The 24,175-nt window shown below is 36.5% G+C and overlaps 1 protein-coding gene across 12 annotated transcripts in view; it reads left to right on the top strand.

Annotated features, from left to right (window-relative positions):
* The window catches only part of LOC110827484 (uncharacterized), a 703,936-nt gene that overhangs the window by 395,786 nt on the left and 283,975 nt on the right, over window positions 1-24,175 (top strand). For 11 of the 12 annotated variants that reach the window (XM_087351037.1, XM_087351034.1, XM_087351035.1 and 8 more), the window contains one exon: window positions 19,358-19,436. In XM_087351037.1, coding sequence (XP_087207163.1) covers window positions 19,358-19,436 — 79 coding nt within the window. Of the gene's footprint in view, window positions 1-16,079; window positions 16,204-19,357; window positions 19,437-24,175 lie in introns of those variants that run through there. The other variant, XM_087351038.1, reaches the window with a different exon arrangement.

The following is a 24,175-nucleotide window of genomic DNA, read 5'->3' as shown; positions in this document are numbered from 1 at the left end:
ACATGGCTGAAAATTTCTTGAGTAACTGAGTATCGATTAGCTTCTGGAAGAGGGCTACGCTTGTTAGAATTAGTTTAAGTGATTAGAAATGTGTAATTCTAATTCTGGGTCACCAGTAGAGGTTCCTGCTGTAATCTCTATATCTCCTACGGCATCCATTAAAACTTCATTGAACAGTGTTGGACTGGTTGCGTTCGTACCTTGTCCCTTTGGTTCTGATGAAATTCTCGTTTCATTAATCTTTCATACTTCTGAAACACATTATTGGGAACTGTTGAAGTTTTAAATTCGTCATTGAACGGTCTAGTTGCCTTGTAACTTATATAATTGATATGGTGGAGGTTAACATCTTACTGGCATGTATTTTATAGGCATACAGATAAATTAATCGCTTTTTGATTGTGAGTCTCATGCAATGTTCTTGTACGTAGTCTGAAAGGATCTTTTGAAACGCTCCTTTCCTTAATGCAAGTATTTATAACGTTTCCAAGTAAAATTCCTGATTATATTCTCATTTGTTCTTTTAAACTAAATTTCAATTTTATCCTTACGTTGTTCATTTAATAAACTTGTGAAAAATAAAATATATAAATTAAAAATTTTAAGTTTATGTAGTTTTATTCGTTAGTAATTTCGTTGATTTTCGAGTAGGCCGAAATATGTTCTTTAAATTTGTTTTACGACACTTAAACTATTATTGAAATAAGAACCTACGTTCCATAATAAGCCAAAAAGGAGCTATCGATGTATATTTTTTCGTTTCAAAGAAAGTTTATGAGACTGCAATAGTTTTAGCGTGTAACAATTTTTGTTGTATCAGTTTTATAAGTAAATAAGTTGGCACCATTGAGAAGTTACAATATGAGTACAGGTAATGACGCTGTAATACTGCACTAGACACCACCTGTGTGTGTGATCGAATGCTAAAACCTCTTTGCTGATGCCTTCCTCTACCCTGGGAATCCATCAGACGTAGCCTACAAAGCAGCATGAATGGCTTCCGATTATTACTCTTAGTCTTTGTGACTGAGATGACTTATATTATAATGCATGAGACAAGCAAGACCGCAACATCACAGCCTATATTGGGACTGATTCTCACCATAAAGCGACATATTTCCTAATCCCGAAAATTTAAAAGAAAAATCACGAACGGACAAAGGGACTTTATCTCTATATATAATATTCTGAATATGGCTTGTTTCGCATCCCCAGAACTAAGTCCTCCCTCTCTGCCTCTTCTTTATGTCTTTGTCTCTCTCTTGCACTTTTTTAAATTCAGGATGATGCTAATCGCCTCCTTGTTGTGGGTACTCTTTGTCTCTCTCGTACTCTGTCTGTTCTTTTCTCTTTGGTATGAAATAAACGCCTTTTCCATGGATCAAAGGCAAAAGGAAAGTGAGGAGCTGAAGTAAGCCTTTTGCAACGTTCTGAGACGAGTCGCCCTCTGAGATTTGCCTGCCTATGTGCCCACCGTATTGCTTTACGTAGCCTATGTCTTGAATAAATATTCTTTTGCCCTCACGTTCTTTCTCCCCTCTTTGTGGTCGTCGGTTCTTCTTTTACTATTTTTTAATTTTTTTATCTGCAGGCTTATGAACTCTCACAATGCCTTTGGTAAATATTTGCAAACTTCTTTATTTCTTTCGTTCTCCTTTTTCCCATGTGTACTGTTGTGGTATTCTTTATTTATTTCCTTTTTTTGCAAAGCGTGAATGCAGAAGGAGAATAAGGTTTTCTGTTCCTCTGTATGAGAATCAAAGAGAACTAGAAAGAATTCAAATACTGGAAAATTTTATGAAGGACGAAGGAAGTACGGTATGCGCTTTCAGCCATATTGTGATTAAATATCACTGTTCCTCTTAATTTTAACGTGGTACAGCTCGTTTCAACGATAAGTGGGTATGTCTTATTGAACCCTGCATGATATGCTTATATCTGTCTTCCTGCTGGCATATATGGCTGTTACCTCGGGTTGTTAAGTAGGAATAACGAGGTTATTAGTGTAATTACAGAGTTACTATAATGCAAGAACAAACCTAACGCTGGCTGATTGTAATTGTGAGGATTATTGTACTCAAGTGGGTTTGTTTCTGGCTTCAGAAATATATTTCCATGTTATCTCAAACCAAACCCATGGAAGACAAATGTTGTTTGATAGGAGGTTAATTTTATTCTAGAATGAATATATATATGTCATTTGGTATTTGGGCCAGTGATCTTACAAATATTTAGTTCAATAATCAAGATTTTCAGCAATCTCAAAAAATTAATTTGACACTGGATTATTACGTCTCTACTTTAGTATGAATATTGAGAAATAAAGATATTCCAGGCCAGTGTGCCCTGAATCCTTAACTAATTATAGCGACTGGATAATGAATAAATCGATAAATGGGACTGGTCATTTAATTACAGTTGATGTGGGTTTCCCGGTGAAATCTTCAAGCTATCTGAGTTTCTCAAGGCAATAAAAATTGATATTACCATTTTGCGTTGTAATGAAAGTAGACACCAGCGTTCTGAAAGCACATACTGCAACACTTCAGCCCCGAAGGTGAAGATAGTATGTTCCTCCAAATCGTTGGTATCGACATACGAGCCCATACAGCTTTGGACCTCAGAACACAAATATTGACATCTTGAAGGCCAATTGGAACATTATGTCAGGGCACGCGAATGTGTGTGTGTGTGTGTGTGTAGGTAGGAAGGAGGTATGCGTCTTCCCCCTAATAACTTTTGCAAAATCCCACTGACAACCGCGAGACTTGGTTTAGCGCCGTGCTTCCAGAGGCTGTCACACAACCCTCGGCTATATTTTTTTTCGCTACCATCTACAGCACTAACACGGCGTCCGCGTGGATATCTGATGTAGGAGCGAAAACAATCCTGCTTATGTTCTGCGATCATATTTTGTGATCAGAGGGTTTGAAAGAAATTGGCTGTCTTCTGGGCTGTTGTGTCGTGTTGTCTGTTACAAGTTTACAGACGTTTCGGAGGTGCCTGCTGCTTCCATTATCAGGGCGATGCGTGCTCGTCGTCTTTATTATTGAGGTAAGAAGTACCTCTGAATTGTTGATAAACTTTTACTAGAAAACACAGCTCAATAACTTCACAGTTTAAAGTATTTAGTTCTGTCAAGTCACTGCGTCTGTAAAAATAACAATATTATGTTTGACGACTTTAATGCAAATATTTTGATCAGATACAGATCGCTGTAGTTATCACATATTCCTAATGGAACTTCTTTACATTTGCAGAATAGCACAGTATTGTGTTAATCATAATCCTGAGACTTTAATAGCTAAGTATGTTTCACTATTCTCCGTCATTTAATGGACAATGTGTGTAAGTACATAGTGAAAAGAAACAGTTCCGCTTGATTAATGCTACCTCAATCTACTTACGCAAATGTCGCTTTGGATTCGGTTTAAAATACCTACGTTAAAACTGCAAACGAAATGCTACGCTATAAAGGAGAAATAAGAGCATGGGAAAAGGCGGGCAAGCAGCGAAAGGAGGCTGCAAGGACGCGAAACCCGGCCGTCGATGAGAATCCTCCCTTCGTCTCTCGCCCCTCCGCCACCCTCTCTATAAATTGCGATCCTTCTCTTTTAGACTTTGAATTGTAATTAACATTTGGTTCTCCCATTAGTGTAATTAAAGTGCCATTCCATAACGTAGCTGTACCTTATCTTATCGTCTCTTCGGGCAAGAAACGCCCTCTCTGTCTTGGTGTCTCGCTTCGGCTTCTTTCCCAGATCATGGTTTTCTCTCTCTCTCTCACTCTCTCTTGGTACTCATCGCTGCATCATGACGGCCTGAAGCTTGTGGGAGATGGGGAGAGCTGGGTCATCAGAGATCCTACTGCGTCCCCATCCCAATGTACCAGCATCCCTAGCGGCGAAATGCCGAGACAAAGATACGGCAGAAGAAAATGTCGATCTAGCATGTAGTTCAGCTGCTGTTCCTTCTTCGAAAGTTGGTTGAAATTTTGTCTTTTATATTTAAAAAATTGCATCTTCGTATCTCTAATTCACAGAACTAAGCCTGAAGACTTACGAGCTGCATTAGTTGTAATTCAGCACACACGTACTTCAGAAATTGCCAAGTGTCAGCAACTTTTAACACGCTCTTACTTCAAAGGCACTAACCAGCTCATATTATGAATGGGAAGGTAGCTGTGTCAGCTATTCTTCAGCTTGCTTGCAGTATAGAAAGGCGTTAATGACTTCTTGCTGGAATATTTTGCTGGCTGAATTTGTTTTCAGCCTAACGGACGCTAAGAATCTTAAAAACAAATTAAAATGTGCTGTGCTGATCAATTACACGTTCCGGGGTCTGAATCGGCGTCATTTTACAGATGAACGTTACGAACAAACTAAAGGCGTACATATTAAATAAGAGAGAATTGCAGGACATTTCATGAAGACCTCTGTGAGTTGTACGCTCCCGTGTAAGGATTGTTAACCCAAAAAAGTTACCGGGTATAAGAGGATACGTTTATTTAAATAAAAACAAACATAAACATGGAGACAATATTAAAGTAGAAGAGATAAGGTCGCAGAGTCTTGGGGTCAAAATAAGAAGGTAATTAATTGTCACGTATGTTTGGTGACATTTTCGATGTGCTCAAGTCTTTAACCACATTGTGGTAAATATTCTCAGTAGGGTCCACACGGTAACGAGATTTGACTTTCAAAAGTGTTTCTTCTCTGGCGGCATACGCTGGATCCATGATAATTGTGATTGATATTGCACGATTACTGTCTCTGAAGTTAGCAATGATGTGTCGTCTATCATGTCATTGTGCAGTTGGGTTTCAAACGTATTCAGAGAGAAGTTTTGTCACCATTTGCACCGATTTCGCTTATTCCAGAGCAATGAAAAGAAACCGCTAGAAGGGGATGTGGAATTTACAGAACGAAGAGGAAAACACACAAAACCTTCTTTTTTTTCCCGTGTCTGAGGATGGCATACGTTAGTGTAAGATGCGAGTTTGGAACGGAAGAGCAGTGTGAAAGAACAGAACTGAGCCGTGATTGATTTTGCGTGAGACTCAGATCGGACAGCTTTGAGAAATTGGGGCCGTCTTTTTACTCCTACTCATTCATTCCTTGCTCTTTCTGGCTGCTTGCTTTCCGTATGCATTTCTCTTTTCTTTCCAGAACATAACCTCCTTCAACGTTATCCCGCCTCACAAACTAACCAGTCATATTTCCCTTAGTCCGCTCTTCTTCCAGTGACATAATTTATTTTACACAAATTCTCCTACGAAAATTGTTAATAAGATCTCACATCTGATGTCATGGTAACAGATACATCGTAACTATAATTTGATGCTTTAATTAATGCCTGTCTCACAATCCATGTACCTAAAATACATAGTTTTTTTTACATTTGTTAATCCGTCTAGGTATTTATTTCAATAGCCTAACTAAAACCTTTTATTCATTTTTCATTGTACGTGAACAGATTTTAATGGCATGTAATTCTAGAAATGGAAATGAAACTTGTCATCAGAACGTACTTTAAAGAATTTTGGCCGATTAGTAATTGAGAACATATTAACTTTAATAATTGGTTCTTAAATATTAACGAATCTATCAGTCGTGCTTTCCATAGAATTTTTTTTTTTGGTGAAACGTGATTGTCGCATATCCAAATAAAAGTGTAGGCAAAATTATATTCTAACTGTGTACGCGGGTCAGTTGTTAAGGCCTAAATTGACTTTTATAAATTGCTCGATTAAATATTAATCGAAAGGAACATTGGTATAAATATGTTCTCAAAGAATGAACACGTTAAGAGTTCTATAAGTTTTTTTTATAAACTTGGCCCCCTCTCATTTTACTTTGATGACAGTGTAGAAAGCCTGATTTGAAATTAATGTTAAATTCCTACTGAAACTTTCTCTATATTTTGTGTTGCGAAGAAGGAATTTGTAGAGGCTTAACAGTTTGTATAGTGACGAAGACTGCTCCAAGACAAGCCAGACGTATGAGTACATTTGCGTTAAAAACATAGTTTAAATTCCGAATATAGTTTATGCCTACGAACTTTTAATACAGATATAAATACTAGTAATAACATTTAAACCACTAAATGCTTAGGCAAACAAAATGACGCGTTTCAGACCATGATTTTCCACTATCTTGTTTAGATGATATCACGTTATATCATTAAGAAGTAGGCCTATTTGTCACTTTTTACGAGCGGAGACAAATTTGTTACGAGGACTGGCTCCGAAGTGTCAAAAGTCAATTTAAAACTGAGAAGCATGATGATACGTCCGCTTATGTAAGAAATCCATCGTATTTTGCTAGTTAAATTAGCCATTAAATTCATGCGTAATCTTGGACATGTTCCTTCATTTGTTATTTAAAACCCGTAATGTTTCGACAGCTGACTTTACTTCCGTCATCAGGTGAAAGTATAAAACATGTCTTACCAGTGGAAATAATGGGAGGTACTGTATTTTTCATGGTTAATTGTAACACTTGAGTAGATATTTATTTAATTATCTCTCATCACAACTCTTTTGTCCTTTGACTAGTTTGTCTTATTTCGTAAATTACATGAATCGTATCGCAGTGAATCTGTCGTACTTCTGTGCCCCATCCGTCCATCCGTAAAGCCAAAGTGTTCCCAGAGAACACAAAGAAAATGAACGGGTATGTGATGGTGCAATCGATTGAATCCGTCCCCGTCCTCGGCATCTGTCCTTTGGGCGAGGGGAATTTTGTTAACACTATTGGCGAACGGGCTGTGTTTGGAGTGTCATTGTTCAAACAGTGATCCACGTGTTTGTCTCATGATTCTTCAAATATAACACGTTTTTATTTTACTTCGTCGGGCATAAATGTATTATAAAGATGATAATAGCGTTCTGCGTTTAGTAAAATCTTCTCGGCAATCAGGCGCGTGAAATGGATGTGACCTCAGAACCCTGATGATGGCGACAGAGATGGCTTCCGAAACGTTGGTTTCTTCGTGTAAGCATTTGACATGGCTGATTGCCCGAGAAGATTTTATTAAACACGTAAAGGTACAAAAGTTGGCGTTGACTTAATCGCCGCGAAAGCTTAAAATCATATACTTTTACGTGTTCATTGAGAACAAAATACCAAAATTTCATGATAGAAAGCTACATAAAATTAAAATACTATTAACATTAACCCATTTTAATAGTTTGATGAAAATATGCACAAAATCAATACATAATGTGCAAGGTCGCACGTGTTTATGTCAGCGTATTTTTTCCCCTGTGAACTTCTCTTGATATATTTACCGACATTTCAGGGCACTCATTGTCTTCACTACCTTTAACGTCGACCTGGTTGACTATAGTGGTTCTGCCTGTAGTCTTATTATTTTTACGCGATCTTAATTTATGTGTGTTATGGCTGTGTTAATGTGTAATAGTTTTTGCGTGCTGTTCCTGCTGCTTTAAATCAGCAACAAATAAGCAAAATATCGATTATGTAAGCAGAACGCATTAACAGTGCAGTTACTACCTACTGAATAGTTATGCGTCTTTCCACTTCTGTTGGTATTGCAGGAAACTGCCTTGGCGCAAGACTTCTGCCCCCTAACCTGGATTCGACCATTTCAATGGTGAACGTATCATTCTGAATTGTACAAAACAGTTCTTCTTGAATATTTTATGTGGGTATTTTCATTGATGTGACAGTGTTAAAGCTTTCGGGAAGAGCACATTGAACAGGGCTATAATTTGTTGGGCGTTGTTTCCAGTGAAAATCTACTGCTGACTTATTTGTTATTAAAGCTGGTAAAGAACGGCGCTTATATTACGTAATAACAATAGGCAGATACGTAAAATTTATAAAAGCCAGCATGATAGCGATTAATACATTTTAATTATTAATTATTAGACCTGTATTTCTATTAATCACATTTTTACCAATGACTAAATTATGTAAACGAAATTAAATCGCCCGATTCATTATTTCACTGATTCGCTGAACTCTAAATCTGAAAAATAGAAACTTTAATTGCGAAAGCAAAGAATACGTGAAATAAAGAACTGTGAGTTTTATCGAATCTAAAAGTTCGTGACGATGGTGAGCCATTTGAATAAAAATTTCCTCGGATATTTTCCATCGTTTAAGAAATAATAAAGTATAAAACGACGTTTCGGAGATAGGGATTAGCTCTATCTGTTAGGCCCAACAGAGCAGGTACTTGCAGACGGAGATGGAGCCCCATCTCCGAAACGTAGTTTTATATTTCTTAAACGATGGAAAATATCCAAGGAAATTTTTATTCAAATGTGAGGTTTATACATATAAGAAAGTGAAAAATGTAGCTGTACGACGACCACTGTCAATGAAAGACTCAACACGAAGAGTGAGTTCAGTGACTGTTGGACCTCTTGTGTAAAGAGTGGCGTGTCAAATTGTTTACGACACATGGAAAAGCACCCTGCACTTTAACACCATTATTGCCAATAAATATTTCTGATATTAGGTCTTATCCTAAGTAATTTCACTCCAGTTCAAGTGCTCATAAGCCATTTTCTTCACATCCGTTTTTATATCACCTTTCTAATTACAATGTGTGACACGTGACATATTCCTACTATGGTATCTAGTTGAATCTTTACTTCCATCTTGCAGCCCAAATATATCTGTCACGTAACATATTTGAAGTCTCTGTGTATCCATGCCGTGCATTATATCAGGTCTTTAAAATTATGTTCAGAAAACTATGCATTCACTTCTAGTCCATAATTACATTTAACTAGAAATATAATATAAAATGTGGTTTTCTGATATCGATGTATTTAAATGTACAAATAATTTTTATCGACAGCATTTAATTTGATATTTGGAAGGCAACGATAATAGACGCAAATATATATTTGACACACAAATGTTTAATAGCAGAATAATACTTATTTGACTATATGTGATGTCTGTGGAGACAGGGATTCATCACATTTACACATTCCCATTAAACTGTTTCCGTAACGACAGAGAGGGAAGTGGTCATTAGAAGTTAAAGCAAAGGCATGGGGGAAGCTTTATAACATTGTAAATTGATTTATATTATAGATTACGTATGTACTTTAAAATCATGGTAGAATGAACAGCACAAACAGAAACGTTTATTAAGGGAAACATGACGAAATGTACAAGAACGAAACGAAATTAATTAAATGTTCAGTACAGATAATATATCTGACAAATAGTAAATAAAATCATCATAATATTGACATACTTAGCACTATTACGCGAGCGCCTCTTATGGACTTCAATAGCAGAATAATTTAATGTTTGTTCAACATGACAGAAACGGAAATAATTAAATTAAAACATTCCAGTAACCAGTGAATTTCCAGACAAATCTGTACCGTTTACGGATCTGAAAATTATAACTTGTGTTTCTGTTTAGTTCTGTGGACTGGTTTGTTGATGTTTTGAATTCGGTACGTATCCTTTCTGCTATCAAATTTCCCTGCTGTCAATAAGAGGCTGTTAATAAAGACATGAAGATTATCTTCGCTCCAACCTGCTTAATTTTAAAATATAAAATATTGTATACTTATGGTTCTTATAATTTACAACACAGACATAAAGGAAAATTGCTGGTAAAACAATTTTCCTGTTTATTTTTGGCTGGTACATTTAGCTCCGAGCATCTTATCTGAATACTGTCTGCACTTTGAAGGCGAACATTATGTATGTACATCAGTTTTTTCTCTCAACACTAATTTAGCTGAGTGATTACCTTCAAAGTTCGGTGATCTATACATCCTGGACAAAGAAAAACCGAAACTCGACAGACAGAGCCAGAGCTACAGATGGCGTCTCCTGAGTTGCAGCTCCGTATAGTCTGGTAGAAGCCCATCATTAGGGCATTGATTAAGCTCATCGTCCTGATGATGGAGGTGGCAAGGACCTCTGAAACGTCGGTAAATTTCCACCAGACTACACGGCACTACAGCCCAGAGGACATCCATTTTTGGACTCACCGCCCTTAAAACTTTAAAATTTGTTTGGAAAAATTCCCCTCTTGGAGATCTAATGCTGGTTGTCTGATTTCCAGTGAGTCACTAGCTGAACTATTGTATTTTATACACGCGGTTTCATAAGTTCAAGAATTGTGTTCTATTTGAGCTATAGAGGTAAAAAACAATTAATAAATTAGATGAACTTATTAAATGTAAGTTGCTTCTATTAAAAAGTATTTATTTTTATTTTCTCACTCTCTTTAGTTAGCCTATGTTCCTGTACAATGTAACCCTAACCCTCTACTGATCCAGATAACCAGGAATGCGCCATCTCGTCGTCATTTCTTTAGTGTAGAAAACAACATTATTATTTTTATATGTTGTGATTCCCGTGCAGGCTACAGTAACTCTGACAATTGGTAGTACTTATATTCGGGATGTATGGTACGCGGGACCAAAGTGTGCTTCCCACCTATGTTACTTGTTTTTTGGATGGAAAACAAACGTATTTTCTGCATAATTACCAACGTAGAAACTGAGACAGCGAGCTACTAAGTACTGCCGCTGGGAGTGTTTACAGTGTGGATAGTATAAGCATCCTTATCTGGTATCCGTCCCATCTTCTCTGATCCCCTAGTCTTTTATTTCGAAGAGACATGGAGCGCACAGATTCACCCCGACCACTTACTACTGTAAAAGGTTTTAATATTAATAGGGCTACCGGTTATTCTGATTGAGCTCTCGTGGTTTTTCTCATTTCCCTCTGGGGAAATTTAAATACAAATATCTTCAAATAGACTTGCGACCGTTTTCTTCCAAATTCTGGCTATAAAATTCTCTGAAGTCAAGATTTTGTCTTTAAATAACCGAAGAATCAATTAATATTTGAAAACAATGACAAAAGAAGAATAAAATATCTTAGGAAAGTTAGGAGTTAATATCAAGTTACCGGTGCAGCTACGTGTTATGTCAGGATGAACATGTATTGAAACCTAAATCTCTGTTAATATAAGTATACAATTCGACTCTGAACTGACAAGTTCTATGCTGGGAAATTCAGGCATTAAGAAGTACATATGTAAGAATACTATGCCTTTATGTGGATCGAATGATAAACAAACCTTACGAAAAAGTTTCTTTCTCAGAATTTGTAATTCTGTTGGTTCCGTGTGATATATTTTGCCTGTTTCATGACCCTGTTTTACGTATCACAAATCTGTCACTTTATATCAGTTGTAAGACATATTTGTAGAAAAACATACTAAAAGGAGGAAAACTAAAATGCCAACAATATTATGAAAGGAAAAAAAGAAACTTGGTGTGGTGATGGAGTCTTTCTGTACAAGGTTGGTTGCTCCCTGTTGGGACTTCAGATATGACAGATCAACGTTACAAGCCACGAATACAAAAGAGCGAGCATATAGGACACGAGACAAGTTGTCAGGCAGAACAGAGAGTCGCCTATAATAAAACTGAGACGGCAGAGAACAAGTAAGGAACAATTTTTTGACTCAAGAACTATACTATCTTATCACGAGCCACTGTTACGAGTGTAATAACCTATTCCGTTACAACGTAATGAAAATTGTGTTTTATAAATACCCCAGAGTGATAAATTACTATTCGTACTGCCATATTTGCTTATCCCCTTAAGAAGCTAGAAACAAATTTCTGTCGAATGTAGAGGAGAAATTGAAGTTTAAATAGGTAGTGAGAATCATAATTCTAAGATAGAGATGTTCACCAGTAATATATCATTGTTATTACTTATCTACTTAGAAACTCTGTTAAAGTGAGTTCTAACGGTAGGAATAACAAAATCTAAAAATGTCGTATGTCTTTACTGCGAAACCTAAATTTTCTTGTTCAAATTATATTTGTATTTAAAGGACAACCAATGAAGAACAAATAACAGGTCCGATTACAGAGTTTTTGTGATTTCCCACTCATATTTCCTCAGTCCTCAGCCTCTCCGGGCTAAATCTAGAGCAGTACACTTATACGTGTATATCACTATTATTTGAATCATTCCCCCTCCTTTAACATGTAAACATTACTTCCTAAAACACATTCACCCATCGACTGTAGTGGAACAATCCGACTTTTTCTTACCCGAGAAATCCCAGCTTCGACTATTCGCTGGGCAATCAAATGTTGCGCGGAATTCGTGGCTTTAGGTTCCTCCAGGCTAATGCAGAATACATGCATGTAAACACGTACGTACATGTACATACATTTGTACATACCCTTAATAAAGCTGTGGAATCATTTAATGTGATTATTCATTAATATTCGAGCGTATGAGTCGATTATCGTAACTCATATTGGCTGCAGACAGAGAGAGACAGAAAGGAAGCATTCATCAGATATTTTTGTTACTGTTCACAAACATACCAAATCTCTGGTGTAACTGAGAACAGTTAGTATGTAGTGTAAGTGATATCAGGAAGCAAATGAATGTAGTCGGCGAAGCTCGATTTGACTTAACACTATTAAAGTTTTGGAACATTATACAAAATAAAATGTTCATAGTACGAGTAGAGAGAGCGCAATCAGTAAGATGACTACCGACGGAACGGACAACCCGGGTTCCAATGCCTGTAGGTCCATGAATTTTTCTGCAGACCGCCTCTGGATACCCATTCACAGGGTATCGCCCCCAGGCGACGAGAAATTCGCTTCCCTACCCACGAGTTAAATTAGCTTAGAACTTCGTCACAGTTAATAACGCAAATTTCCCAGACACTGTGACGAAAATCGTCATTGGTGTTATGACTCTTAAAGCAAGAGCCAAGGAAACAGTAATAAAAACACAGTGTCGCAGTTCCTTGAAATTGTGATCTCGGAGTGGAATAGAAATACAAAAATATTTAGGCGGATGTGTGAAGTATCTTAATCATTATCAGTCCTTACTTTTGTAAAGTGATAGCAGGACATAGTACGATGCTACGCAGCATCTGTACAAGCTACAGCAACAAGCAATTCACAGTTATCCATCATCAGGGCGATACTTATCGCCTGTTGATGGTCTACACGGCGCTACAACTCAGAAGACAGAAATCTTCATGTATGGTAGTTGATGACACCTCTATCATGTACGATCTGAGATTTTCGCGGCGGTGAGTCCAAGGATGGCTGTCTTCTGGTGATGTTGCTTTCTGGTAGAAATTTGAAGATTTCTGTCTTCTGGGTTCATCGCCCTGATGACGGAGGCAGTATGACCTCTGAAACGTTGGTAAATATCTACCAGACTACACAGCGCAACAACCCAGAAGACAGAATTCTTCGTACTCACCGCTGAGAAAACCTCAAATCATACATGGTAGAAATTTAATGGCGTTTCGGAGGTGCTTGCTGCATCCATCATCACGACGATTGCCCTACAAGGCGTAGCAATTCAGAAGACATATATGTTCATACTTTCCGCCGTGGGGACCTCAAATCTCCGTGTGTGTTGGTTGATGTCATGGCCTTGTATTTCCCGTTGTTTTCGAATATCACCCGCCCATTTCAAATATGCTCGTGTTACAATTGCTCTATGCTTACTACGTTTGAGAAACAAAGATAAATTTATGTTAGAAAACTGCTATCGAATTTATGAGGTGTTGCTGACGGTTTTGAGATTGCAGAATTAGACGTCATTGCAGCAGTATACAGTTATATTTGCATCGCGGCGTAACTCATTCAGATAAATGTCAGTTGGACACGAAATAACAAACGACGAAAAGAAATGAATTTAATTTAACCAAATGCATAGAAGTTCTGTTTATACGAACTGTACATCGCTTTTGATTTGAAGCAATAGACAAAATAAACTTCGTTAACTGTCATACGGGAAGAAGAATGCTACTATTGACAAATTGAAAATGCTTGTCTTTCGTATCTATCATGTTTTATCTTTATTTCTTACAAAATTCATATTTGACACGTCCAGCTGCTGAAAAGTTCTGGTGTGGAGACAGTAGCACTCGAATCCAGTTGACAGGAGATTGTGGAACACGCCCACATCATATCGGCCTGTCAGGACGGTGGATTAAAGTGGGAACAGCGGGGAAATGTTGGAAAATATGCGTCTGCTTTGCGCCTGATAGGAAAATGCAGGCTTATCAGTTTTAGCTAAAATTCTTATTCACACTTCAGGCTAATAGATTTAGACGTATTGAAATTATGCTGCTCGAGGTATATCTTGCACTACAAATTATGCAATAAGAACTTATGTTTTTGTGACCAATAGAATGTGAATGGAGACTTCTCTGTATCCATTTTTAGTGTGAATAAGCATGAAAGTAGATCACCTGAAAATTGGTCTTTAGGGTTGTTGCGTCGTGTAATCTGATACACTTATTTTCCTGATGATGGTAGCAGCAAGTACCATTGAAAGTTCGGAAAAATTGTATCAGACTACACAGGGCAAGAATCCAGAACACAACTATCTTTATAATCACTAAATTACGTTAAATTTTAAGTTTTCATTGCCGTGGTGTCCATGTTGGTCTTCTGGATGGTGACTCCGTGTTGTCATTGTAGGTATATATCATTATTTCGGAGTAACATGCTATCACCAGCTTATTCCTGACTCCTACACCAACCGTGTCCTTGGCTTCAGATGAAATCCTAAACTGATGATATTATAATGTGTTGTTTTGCCAGAGTGATCGCACACGTTCGTGGGCTGATGATAAATGAATATGAGCAATGGTGGAATGACGATTAGCAGAGGTAAAACCAAGAATTCCAAGAAGTGTTTCTGTTCCGTTGTCTGGGAATGAACCCGGATCTTCATGGTGGGACGCAGCGTCTAGCAGCCTGAGAGATGGCACGACCAGACTTCTGGTTAAGAAAAAAACAATTTATTAGCATATATGTACCCTGTTAAGAGCATAAGTGCTTCAATTTAATACAGCCTTCAAGACCGTAATTCGATTCTGGGCAGGAGTTTCGGGAAATTTTGTCTTTAACACGCAGAAAGTGTTCAGATACCCATCAAAACAGAATATTTCTTTGGGGGGGGGGTGCAAGGTGGCTGAAACGTGAACCTGTATATAGTGCAGAGCATTAGGTCATTGGGAGGTTTGACTTTATGCCATCTACAGGCCTTCAATTTACGAGTCTTAGGCACAGTCGCAGTAAACATCAGACACATTTGTACGACTCAGTTAACTTTATTGCTGTTTCCGAATGTCATAGTAATTCATTATATATTTAATTAATCTGCAGTTGGTCATCCAGACTCCATTTGTGATCAGCTGTTCTCATTACATTTTATTCTTTCAGATAATTTATAACTTATGTACTTAAGTCTATCACACTAATATATCTGATGATTTATAAAGTATCTATTAATGTCCAAGTTTCTCTTTGTTTTATAATTGTTATTAGTTTTAAGAACGGATATAAAAAATTTTAAATGGTAAATTAAACTTTTACTTTACAACTTTCTTGACAGTCATACGCCTAAGGGCGGTGTTTTATTCTACATTAATCGTAACATTAAATTCGTCTCCTAACTAATCTGTTATTTTAAGTTCAACAAATTTGTGAGTTTACTTTTGACCAGTATCAATTAAATTGTAATTTACAAAATTTACGACTCTTTAAACGATGTACAAAAAGTGCAGGAAGTCTGTCACTGTTTAAAACTACCTCTATCTTGTGATGGCTTGTTGCCATAGAAGTCGTTTGTGTTTTAAATGCTATATATATATATATATATATATATATATATATATATATATATATATATATATTAGTATCCTAAACAATTTTCTTACTTAAACATAGGGATTGATAAAATAAATCAATTATGGTGCCACAGTGACGCAGTTATGCGTAGGACATATTTTAACCTGCATATCTGTTCTGCATTCTGATAACTTTGGTTTAAAGGAAAAGAGGAATGTAAAGAGATATTGCATAAAGACACGTTGTAATAATATTTCTATACTCTATCTTTAGTATAGAAATCAGTAACAATGGAGCGGAATTTATTGAACCAACATTATGTGGACAATAAAATTTCTAACTAATTTGTTGTGTTGGCGACACTGTTAGGTGAGTAGCGCTGTAAATGCTAATCCCGCCAGAACGCAGTCAGTGCGCCAAAAAGAGCCTTGCAGTAGGTATCACAGAGTGCAGTGACTCATAATTCAACACGAAGATAGTCTGGAAACAGTGACGACTAGTCTGTGGAAGAAATACACCGAAATCCTTCTCGTACCGTCATATGGGTAACGTAAATCCAATACAGATTCATTATATATGTAAAACATTATCTACATAGCCGCTACGATGTACGTGAGAATACATCCATACTGCATTAAATACAGGTTATGGGCAGAATGAAACAGAAAGTTTGGGGAATAATAAATACAATACTTGTTGAACTACTTAAAATACTTTTCAAATTAAAAGAATTAACACTGGAATTTGGGATGTCTTCGGTTCAAGTATCTGCTCGGAGATAGCTGTCTTCGCAAGGGTTTTTCTGGGTTTCCTCAGTCCCTCCAGTTAAACGTTAGGATAGTATATTGTATTAAACCACGATCACTTACTTTCACACATAGTTTGAACTTATCATTCCCTATTTACCTGTCATTGGAAGATGTAATCCGAGCTGTTGAAACAATACACACAAGATAGAAGCGTTGTAATCAAAACTCCATCTGTACTAATATGTTTAAAATGTGGACAGCTGAATAAAAACTAGAATGACGAAGACATCAAAACTTAGTATTCTAATCCAGAGTACAAAAGAATCGAAAGTCATAACTATGCACTTAATTAACAAATGAATGAATTAGTGCAAGTAGATTATTCTAAGATATAAGTTTAACATAATGTTACTTTGTCGTTATGCGTGTGTATACTGATAATGCCGGGAATCGCCGATGAACATGAATGTTTTATTTAAATACAGATTGTAAACATATGTATTTGATGATTTGTATGAGTTAATTCAACCCTAATTTGCCACAACTAACATCTGTACTTACAAAATTTTCGCAAGACTGACTTATCTAACATAACATATAGGTTCGTTAAGGTCTAAAGCTTACTTAAAGCGATTTTAACTGTTATATTTTTAACAATTAAGAGGAACAATTTTTATCTGTTGTTATGTGCAGTGAGATTAATGTTTGGTATTTGTGCCCGCAATAAATCACCATTAATACGTTTAAAAACAGAGCATTAAACGGATGTTGAAGTACGACATATCAACCGACATCTGCCTACAACTCCACCTCAAATCTCATACGACCTTTCACCGTCATCATTATCATCGTCATTCCATTTCACTGTCCTTGCAGTTGCATCACAGTGTCTTCATTCGAACTTCCATTTGACTATATACAGCTGAATTTCGAACTCGTCTGAATGCTCCAAGTGTACACAAGGTTATTAGTTCTATTCTCTTTACTTCTTTCTTACTATTCTCGCCTTATTTCGTTTCTTGTTTTGGTTGCAACAGAACCAAAAGCTCTTTTGATGGCTGTAGCGAAAGTCAAAGCCCATCCATTCCTCCAACATTGCCTTCTTTCCCTTGACTCTTCTTATCGAGCTCCGTGATCTGGATAAGCAAGAGATGATGCCCTTTCTGTTTCCCCTTGTTGAGTCATCACGATTTCAGACCACGTGGCCTACACTGGCGTTCATTTCGGTTGCAGTAAACCCGCTTAAAGCCGGTTTTAAGTGAGGAGGGATGCCGTCCTGTATCTCGATCAGCTGTCTGTACTCTGGTCCGTGTATCCACCGCTTGTCGAGAGTCGCAGGTGTTGCTGTTACACCTTTATTAGCTGCTTGGACCACGAGCCAGTAAATAGCTCGGCAGGATCTTGCCTACAAGATTCACGGCAGTAATAGTCAAACCGGGCAGCTTGGCTTAAACGCTTAGTCTTTTGACTGTAGTTGCCCAGTTTGTATCTTGACAGATTTATGCTGTTTTTCTTATACTCCCCAGGTTACTGTTGGGATTGTGCATTGAAATGCACTACGCCCGTTTTCTCCTCAACTCTTCGAAGGTCACTAAACGCGTTCCCCCTTGCACATTACTTGACGCTGAATAATTGCTTACGTTGTTATAGAGTCGTCGAATAATGTAAAATTCGCCTGTCCTTCTAGCACAGGTCAAATGGAGACGCGTATAAAACTGCTCCCATAATAGAATTCCACTCATTTCTGAGGTATCATTAATATATTTATGAGTTTCGGTGCTAAACCATTTGACCTTAAAACCGAAGTTATATAACTTCGTTTCTTGTTATCCAAAATCTTACATTATTTTGAAATATTTTGTTTCTGTTTTAATAATTTTCTAGAAATGAATTGTATCATTGCAGATAAATTCATAAATGTGACTAAAATAAAATTAAGAAAACGTGAAGTTTAATTGCTTGCACAACACGTGATGGTCGTTCCAATGTTTCATTGGTACTCGCAAAAGCGAACATTAATTTAAAGTTCGATGGCCTATCATGTGTATTCATACTTCCCAAGTATATAAGTTGCTTGGTAAGTGTTGTGGCTTAATGTACTTGTTTAAATTTTCGTGGCACTTTCGGACATATTTTGAATATTTTTAAACGTATTCCACTGACTGATTGCTCGACTCTATAACTTTAAATTAAACACAGAAAAATGTAATATCATAATAAATGTGTTTAAACTGTTTTATTAACATAAATTATATTGAGTTTTATTACTATACAAATTTATGTACATGGTATAACCGACTTCTTATATGAAATGAATTAATATTCGAATCTGTTCTTGACACTGCGAGTGAAATCTAAGATACGTTAAGTTACATTATTCTGCTATGCAAAATATCAGTAAACAATGGAACACACAACTAAATTTGTTTTGCTTATTTTTTTTAATTTTACCTTTCGTGTAAGACTTTGTCGTGAGACATTACATTACTATGCGTCTTAAAGAAATACCGATTTTGCTGGGATGTATTGAGGTAGTTGAAGCTGAATCTTGTTGTAAATTTTGCGTCAGCAGTGGCGCAGTTCTGGGTTTTATAATGCTACTTTAGTATGACTGGTTATTTTATAACTCCATTCCACATTCTATATCATTGAATAGAAATATACGTTCTTTCTACCACGTGTTGTAAACGATATTCATGGTTTTAGAAATATTATGAACGTTGTAATTGTAATTATATAGCTATAGTGAATATTAGACGTATAAAAGTTAATAATTTGTAATGTGATTGCTTTGTTCTCTAGTTCAATAATAACGTTTTCTGACATAACAGTGATATTGATAATGGATCCGATCGATTTGTATTCTTTGTGCTGTGAATCAGTCGTACTTTTCGTTGCGCTGGAAGTTTGCTGCATTCAGTACTAATCTTGTATTTCTCTCTTTCAACAGTACCTCAAGCAGAAAGGAATTCATCAGTTTTCAACAAAACCTCCTCCCGACACATCAGTGACGACCCGCAGAGCTGAAGGTAAGAACAAGTTTCAGTTAATTTTGTATGTAGAAGTAAAGAAACAAGCAACTTTGTCTTTGATATGTATGGTATTTTTTTTCATACTACGCGTAAAGACTGCCTTTGTAAGTAGACGAAGATGAGATTTTTTCCCCGAAGATCCCCCCGCCCTCTTCTCTCTCATTTTTCTCGTTATATTTATTGTATTTTCCTCCTTGTTAATGTTTGATACTACACAACAGGCATTTTGCCAGTTGACTAAAGTTGGATCAATGCAGTAAGTCTTTACATCTGGTAGTTAACAGCCGATTGTAGCACTCTTTTGTTTCTCTTGTGCTGTCGGACATATTTTTCTCTTTCGTCCTTTTATAATATCGGTAAGGAAAAGAAAGTTTTCTCCATCATCACTTGTAAGTTTCCAAACAATCTGCTGAAGAATTTTGTCCATCATTATTTAAAACGAGCTGCGTAAAGAAAAGGGAAGAATGGTAGAAGAAGTTACGGGATGATAGAGCCCCGAAAAGCTTGCTTTTGTTTTCCTTTTTACTCCATCTCTTTCATTTGATGTCTTGTGTATATTACTAAGCTAACTTATATAAGAATTTCGTCATTATAATATTATACAAGAGTTATAGGATACAAAAGTTGTTAAACTTTTTAACCGGTAAAGATGATGGAAAAAGAGAGAGACGAGTTGGTGTAGGGGTGGGAAGTACTCATGTCGATTTACAAAAAATAACTGGGAAATAGGCTTAAAATATAATAAGGAAGAAGAAACAAGGGGAGATAGAAGTTAGGGGGCGATACAAAAAATTAGGCAAAAAAACCTTGTAACTATGTAGAATACAACAAACGGAAAATATCTCTATTAATGAACTCTGACATTTACAATGTTATCTTTTAAGTTGTTGGTATTTTAAACGCAAATCGTAGAGGAATGTATTCCATCCTTACAGAGTAGCCTGTAATTAGAAATGGAAATTTGGCCTCTTGGTAACAATGAATGCTTCGAAGGCTTGAAATTTGAGATTCTTGCAGTCGTTAAAATGTATATTTTGTTCTTGGTTGTGGCGCCGTGTAAACTTGTAGGAATATTCTAGCTTTTGTTTTAACGTGTTTATGTTATGGGTACCAATTATGAGACTGGCCCTAAGTTCTGACTTCATTAATGGGAAGCAGCACGTGTTATTTTACGAAATATTTTCAAATTTTACAGTTAAGTAAAAATTCTGGCTGTCTTAACATTGGAAATGTGTATAGTTTATACTTCTTCCTGACGAATACTCCCTCTTGTGGCCTGTTATTATTTTGGATGTACTTTCTGATATCTTTAACTGCAAAACACGTTTTAAAAATTTCATAAGAACTGCACTGCTTTAGTTCCCGGTGCTGCTTATGTACGTATCTCTAACTGCAGAATCTATGATGTTGGCCTTCTTAGCAAGTATGACTAAATTTATAAAAATTTATAAATTCGTTCAAATAACCTGCCTATTAACAAAATTAACTCGACGAGGCTCAATTAATTGGTCAACTGACATCTACCTGCCCTGTGTGGCACATCAACTGTTGCATGTTTCTATTGGGGTTAGGGTCTCATCATACCAAATCGTGTGTCCTCTTTTTACCACGAAAAAAATAATGGGAGAACAAGATTTTCCTCTTCTTAGTGATATTGCCTAAATGATGTGTAGCATTCGCGCTCCTTATCCTTCGTGACATGTTGTATAAGTACCTTTTCAGACATTTTTATGAACTAACTGCCCTTTATAAAATAAGCGAACAAACAAACTATTAACACTATAAAAATACACTAGTGCCACTGATGATGACCTCTTGAGGTTGAAACGCGTTTGGCACTAGTGTCTTTTTATAGTGTTAATAGTTGTTCGCATATTTTATATTCTAATAGACTACACAGTATGCAAAGTTTTAAGATAACTGCCTTTTAGTAACTATAACTAACAAACGTAACGAGATCTTTTGTGAAGATACAACATACCAACAACACATTAAGATGGCTGTCTTCTGGATTGTTGCGCCGTGTGGTAGAAGGTACCAACCACCTCTGAAACGTCGGTAACCTTCTAACATACTATTTGGCGCGACAACCCAGAATGCAGCCATCTTCATACTCGCCGCCTTGAGATTTTTAAACCTCGAGTTTCCTTTGTTTAATGGTTTTATACAAAAGTTATGTGTTGCCAGATAGATACATGTTTACGTGAACAAAACAATATAAAAAAAACAAATAGAATTTATGTCTCTTTGGATTTATGTGAAGTTTAAACATGTTGATAACGGCTACATGACAGTGTAACGCGTATGGTGAATTTATTTTTTATGCTGTATTTTAGGACGCTTTCAGCTGCTAAGATTAGAACTGCATATCTTCGAAAGATAGGATGATTAGTGAACACTGAATTATGAAAACATCTGAACGTAAGTTATTGTCGCCAAATTTAAGCTACTATTCCGATACGTGCCTGGATGTGCTGACGAAAAATACGATTAAACTCAGGATAGCCACGACCGAGTTTTTAAGTTGGGGTTTCACTAATACGAAGCAGGGGTTACAAACACTTGGCCACAAGACCTAGTAATTCGCGCAATGTGTAGAAATTTACTCAAAAATGAGTTTTATTTCCGTCCGGCATTTTAATACAACTGTATAAGTGGGAAGAGAGTACGTATTAAAATCTATGTCGGGATGAAAGATTTCTGGTATGTGAATGAATTGAAATTGCCCACAAAGGAGTCAATGCGCCGTAGGAACTCTTTTCTTCTAACCTGAAGGAGACAGAGCTGTTTACGAAACTCTGAAGATGCTTGTTAAAGCCAGGAGCCCCCTAACATCAAAATCCATATGACACTGTGAATAATTTATTCGGATTTTGTAAGAAGCCGTACGCGGCTGTGTGTGTGTGTGTGTGTGTGTGAATAATCTCTGTACATTTTTGTCCGACGCTCAGAAGTGTTTTGTATTTGAAATCCTGGGTATAAACGTTCTCCTCAGCAGCTTATAATCTATTTATATTATAAGCCTCGACTTGAAATGTATATTTGTAATTCGTTTTTCTCTGTCATTTCTCATTTTTATGTCCTCGGTTTTATTTCGCCCCCCTGAAGAAAAGAGAAACTTTCAATTTCTAGCAATTTTCTCTTTCCGTTGACACATGTAATATTTTTCTATGTAAAGTCAGAAGTACGTTTGTTTGTTTGGGCGAGGAATATGTTATTTTTTTCCTTAGTGAAAAGTTCTACGAATGACGCGGATTGTATTTTATTTGTTTTATCAACATGGCAGATTTTGATCGACTGTGTGTACACAATGGTTCCCAGTACTTCAATATCACTGTTATTTGCTTGTGGTACAAGGAAACTTCCAACACGAAAAACGTAGAGCTACAGTACGCTGGAAACAATAGATATTAAGGATGAATGATAAAATTCTGGATTTTTTGAAATACAATAACCATGCAGTGAATTGTGCCATTTATTATGTAATATCACTCAGCTCAGGTTTAATATAGTGTTCTGGCAGGGTATGTACTAACGTGAAATATGTCCATCGTAAATCTAACTTAACGTTTTGTTTTATATTAGTGTGAAATTTGGTCTGCCATCCTGACAGAATATAGATTTTGGGTGTTTGAGAACAGGGTGCTGAAGAGAATATTTTAACCTAAAAGGGGGGATGTAACAGCTTCAAAATTTGTACGATTTTCCAAATACCATTAGGTTATCAATTCAAGGGGGAGGAGAGATCCATACAAATTTATAGTCAGGTAAGCTCACAGATCGTACATGAAAGGATATCAAGACAAATTTTAAGAGGTATTATCAGGATGAGGATTAATTATCTGGCTGAGAATCTGAATCAGCGTTTAGTTGTTGTAAACACAGCATTATCCTTCGTGTTACACAAAATGCGAGGAGTTTGTTGACTAACTGAACAATTAGTATCGTCTGAATGAGGACTGTGCTTCATGGGCGCTGTCCAATGAGAAACTCATCTTTAATTTAACATAATATATTTGAATAGTTGAAAATTAACAATATCTTACCTTCGATTATTTAGCGATGCATTTTAACTGCTTACCTTGTTAGCAACAAATTGTATCGTAATTGTGTGGGTGATTATTTTAGCAGGATATGAAAGGAAACAGTCTTAACGTATTTAAGGTACTATCAAACATTTCCATTTAATGACTTGTAAAAACCATATATTTTATTAGTAATAATGGACGGTTCTAGAGGCAACATTAGAAGCTGATCAATCACATTCCTCAGGCTCTTATAGACATTGAATCTCTAATTAAAAGAGCCTGAGAATGGTTTAGTATGACCGAAACACGTTTCACTGAAATATTCTTATTATTTATAAATCATAAGGAATTGTTATGTGTGACAGAAAATAAGAATTACGTTGTAGAGGTGTAAAGTGGATAAATGTAGCTTGGGACAGGAATTAATGGCTGGCTTCCATGAGATTTGTAGTGAATCTTTGGATTCTTTAAATCGTGGTAAATTCTTTTACATGGTTCGCGAATTTTAGTTTCTGAATAAGGACTCAACTTCATGAAATTAAACGAGCGACAATTTAAAGAATATAGAACATTACGTTATATTTTCAGTGTAACAATTTAGCAGCCTCCATTGCTAGTAATTATTGCCAGTTATGGCCACAGAGATTTCTCGTCAACACTGGAACACCATCGCGTGCCGCGTGTGCTCATGTTTTGGAGAAGAAGCAG

The sequence above is a fragment of the Zootermopsis nevadensis genome, unplaced genomic scaffold (assembly GCF_977971745.1).
Source record: "Zootermopsis nevadensis isolate Lab colony 2312 unplaced genomic scaffold, Znev_1.0 Znev_ptg000018l, whole genome shotgun sequence".
Lineage (NCBI taxonomy): Eukaryota > Metazoa > Arthropoda > Insecta > Blattodea > Termopsidae > Zootermopsis > Zootermopsis nevadensis.
Note: the sequence above shows the minus strand (reverse complement) of the source record. Positions and strands in the feature narration are given on the sequence as shown.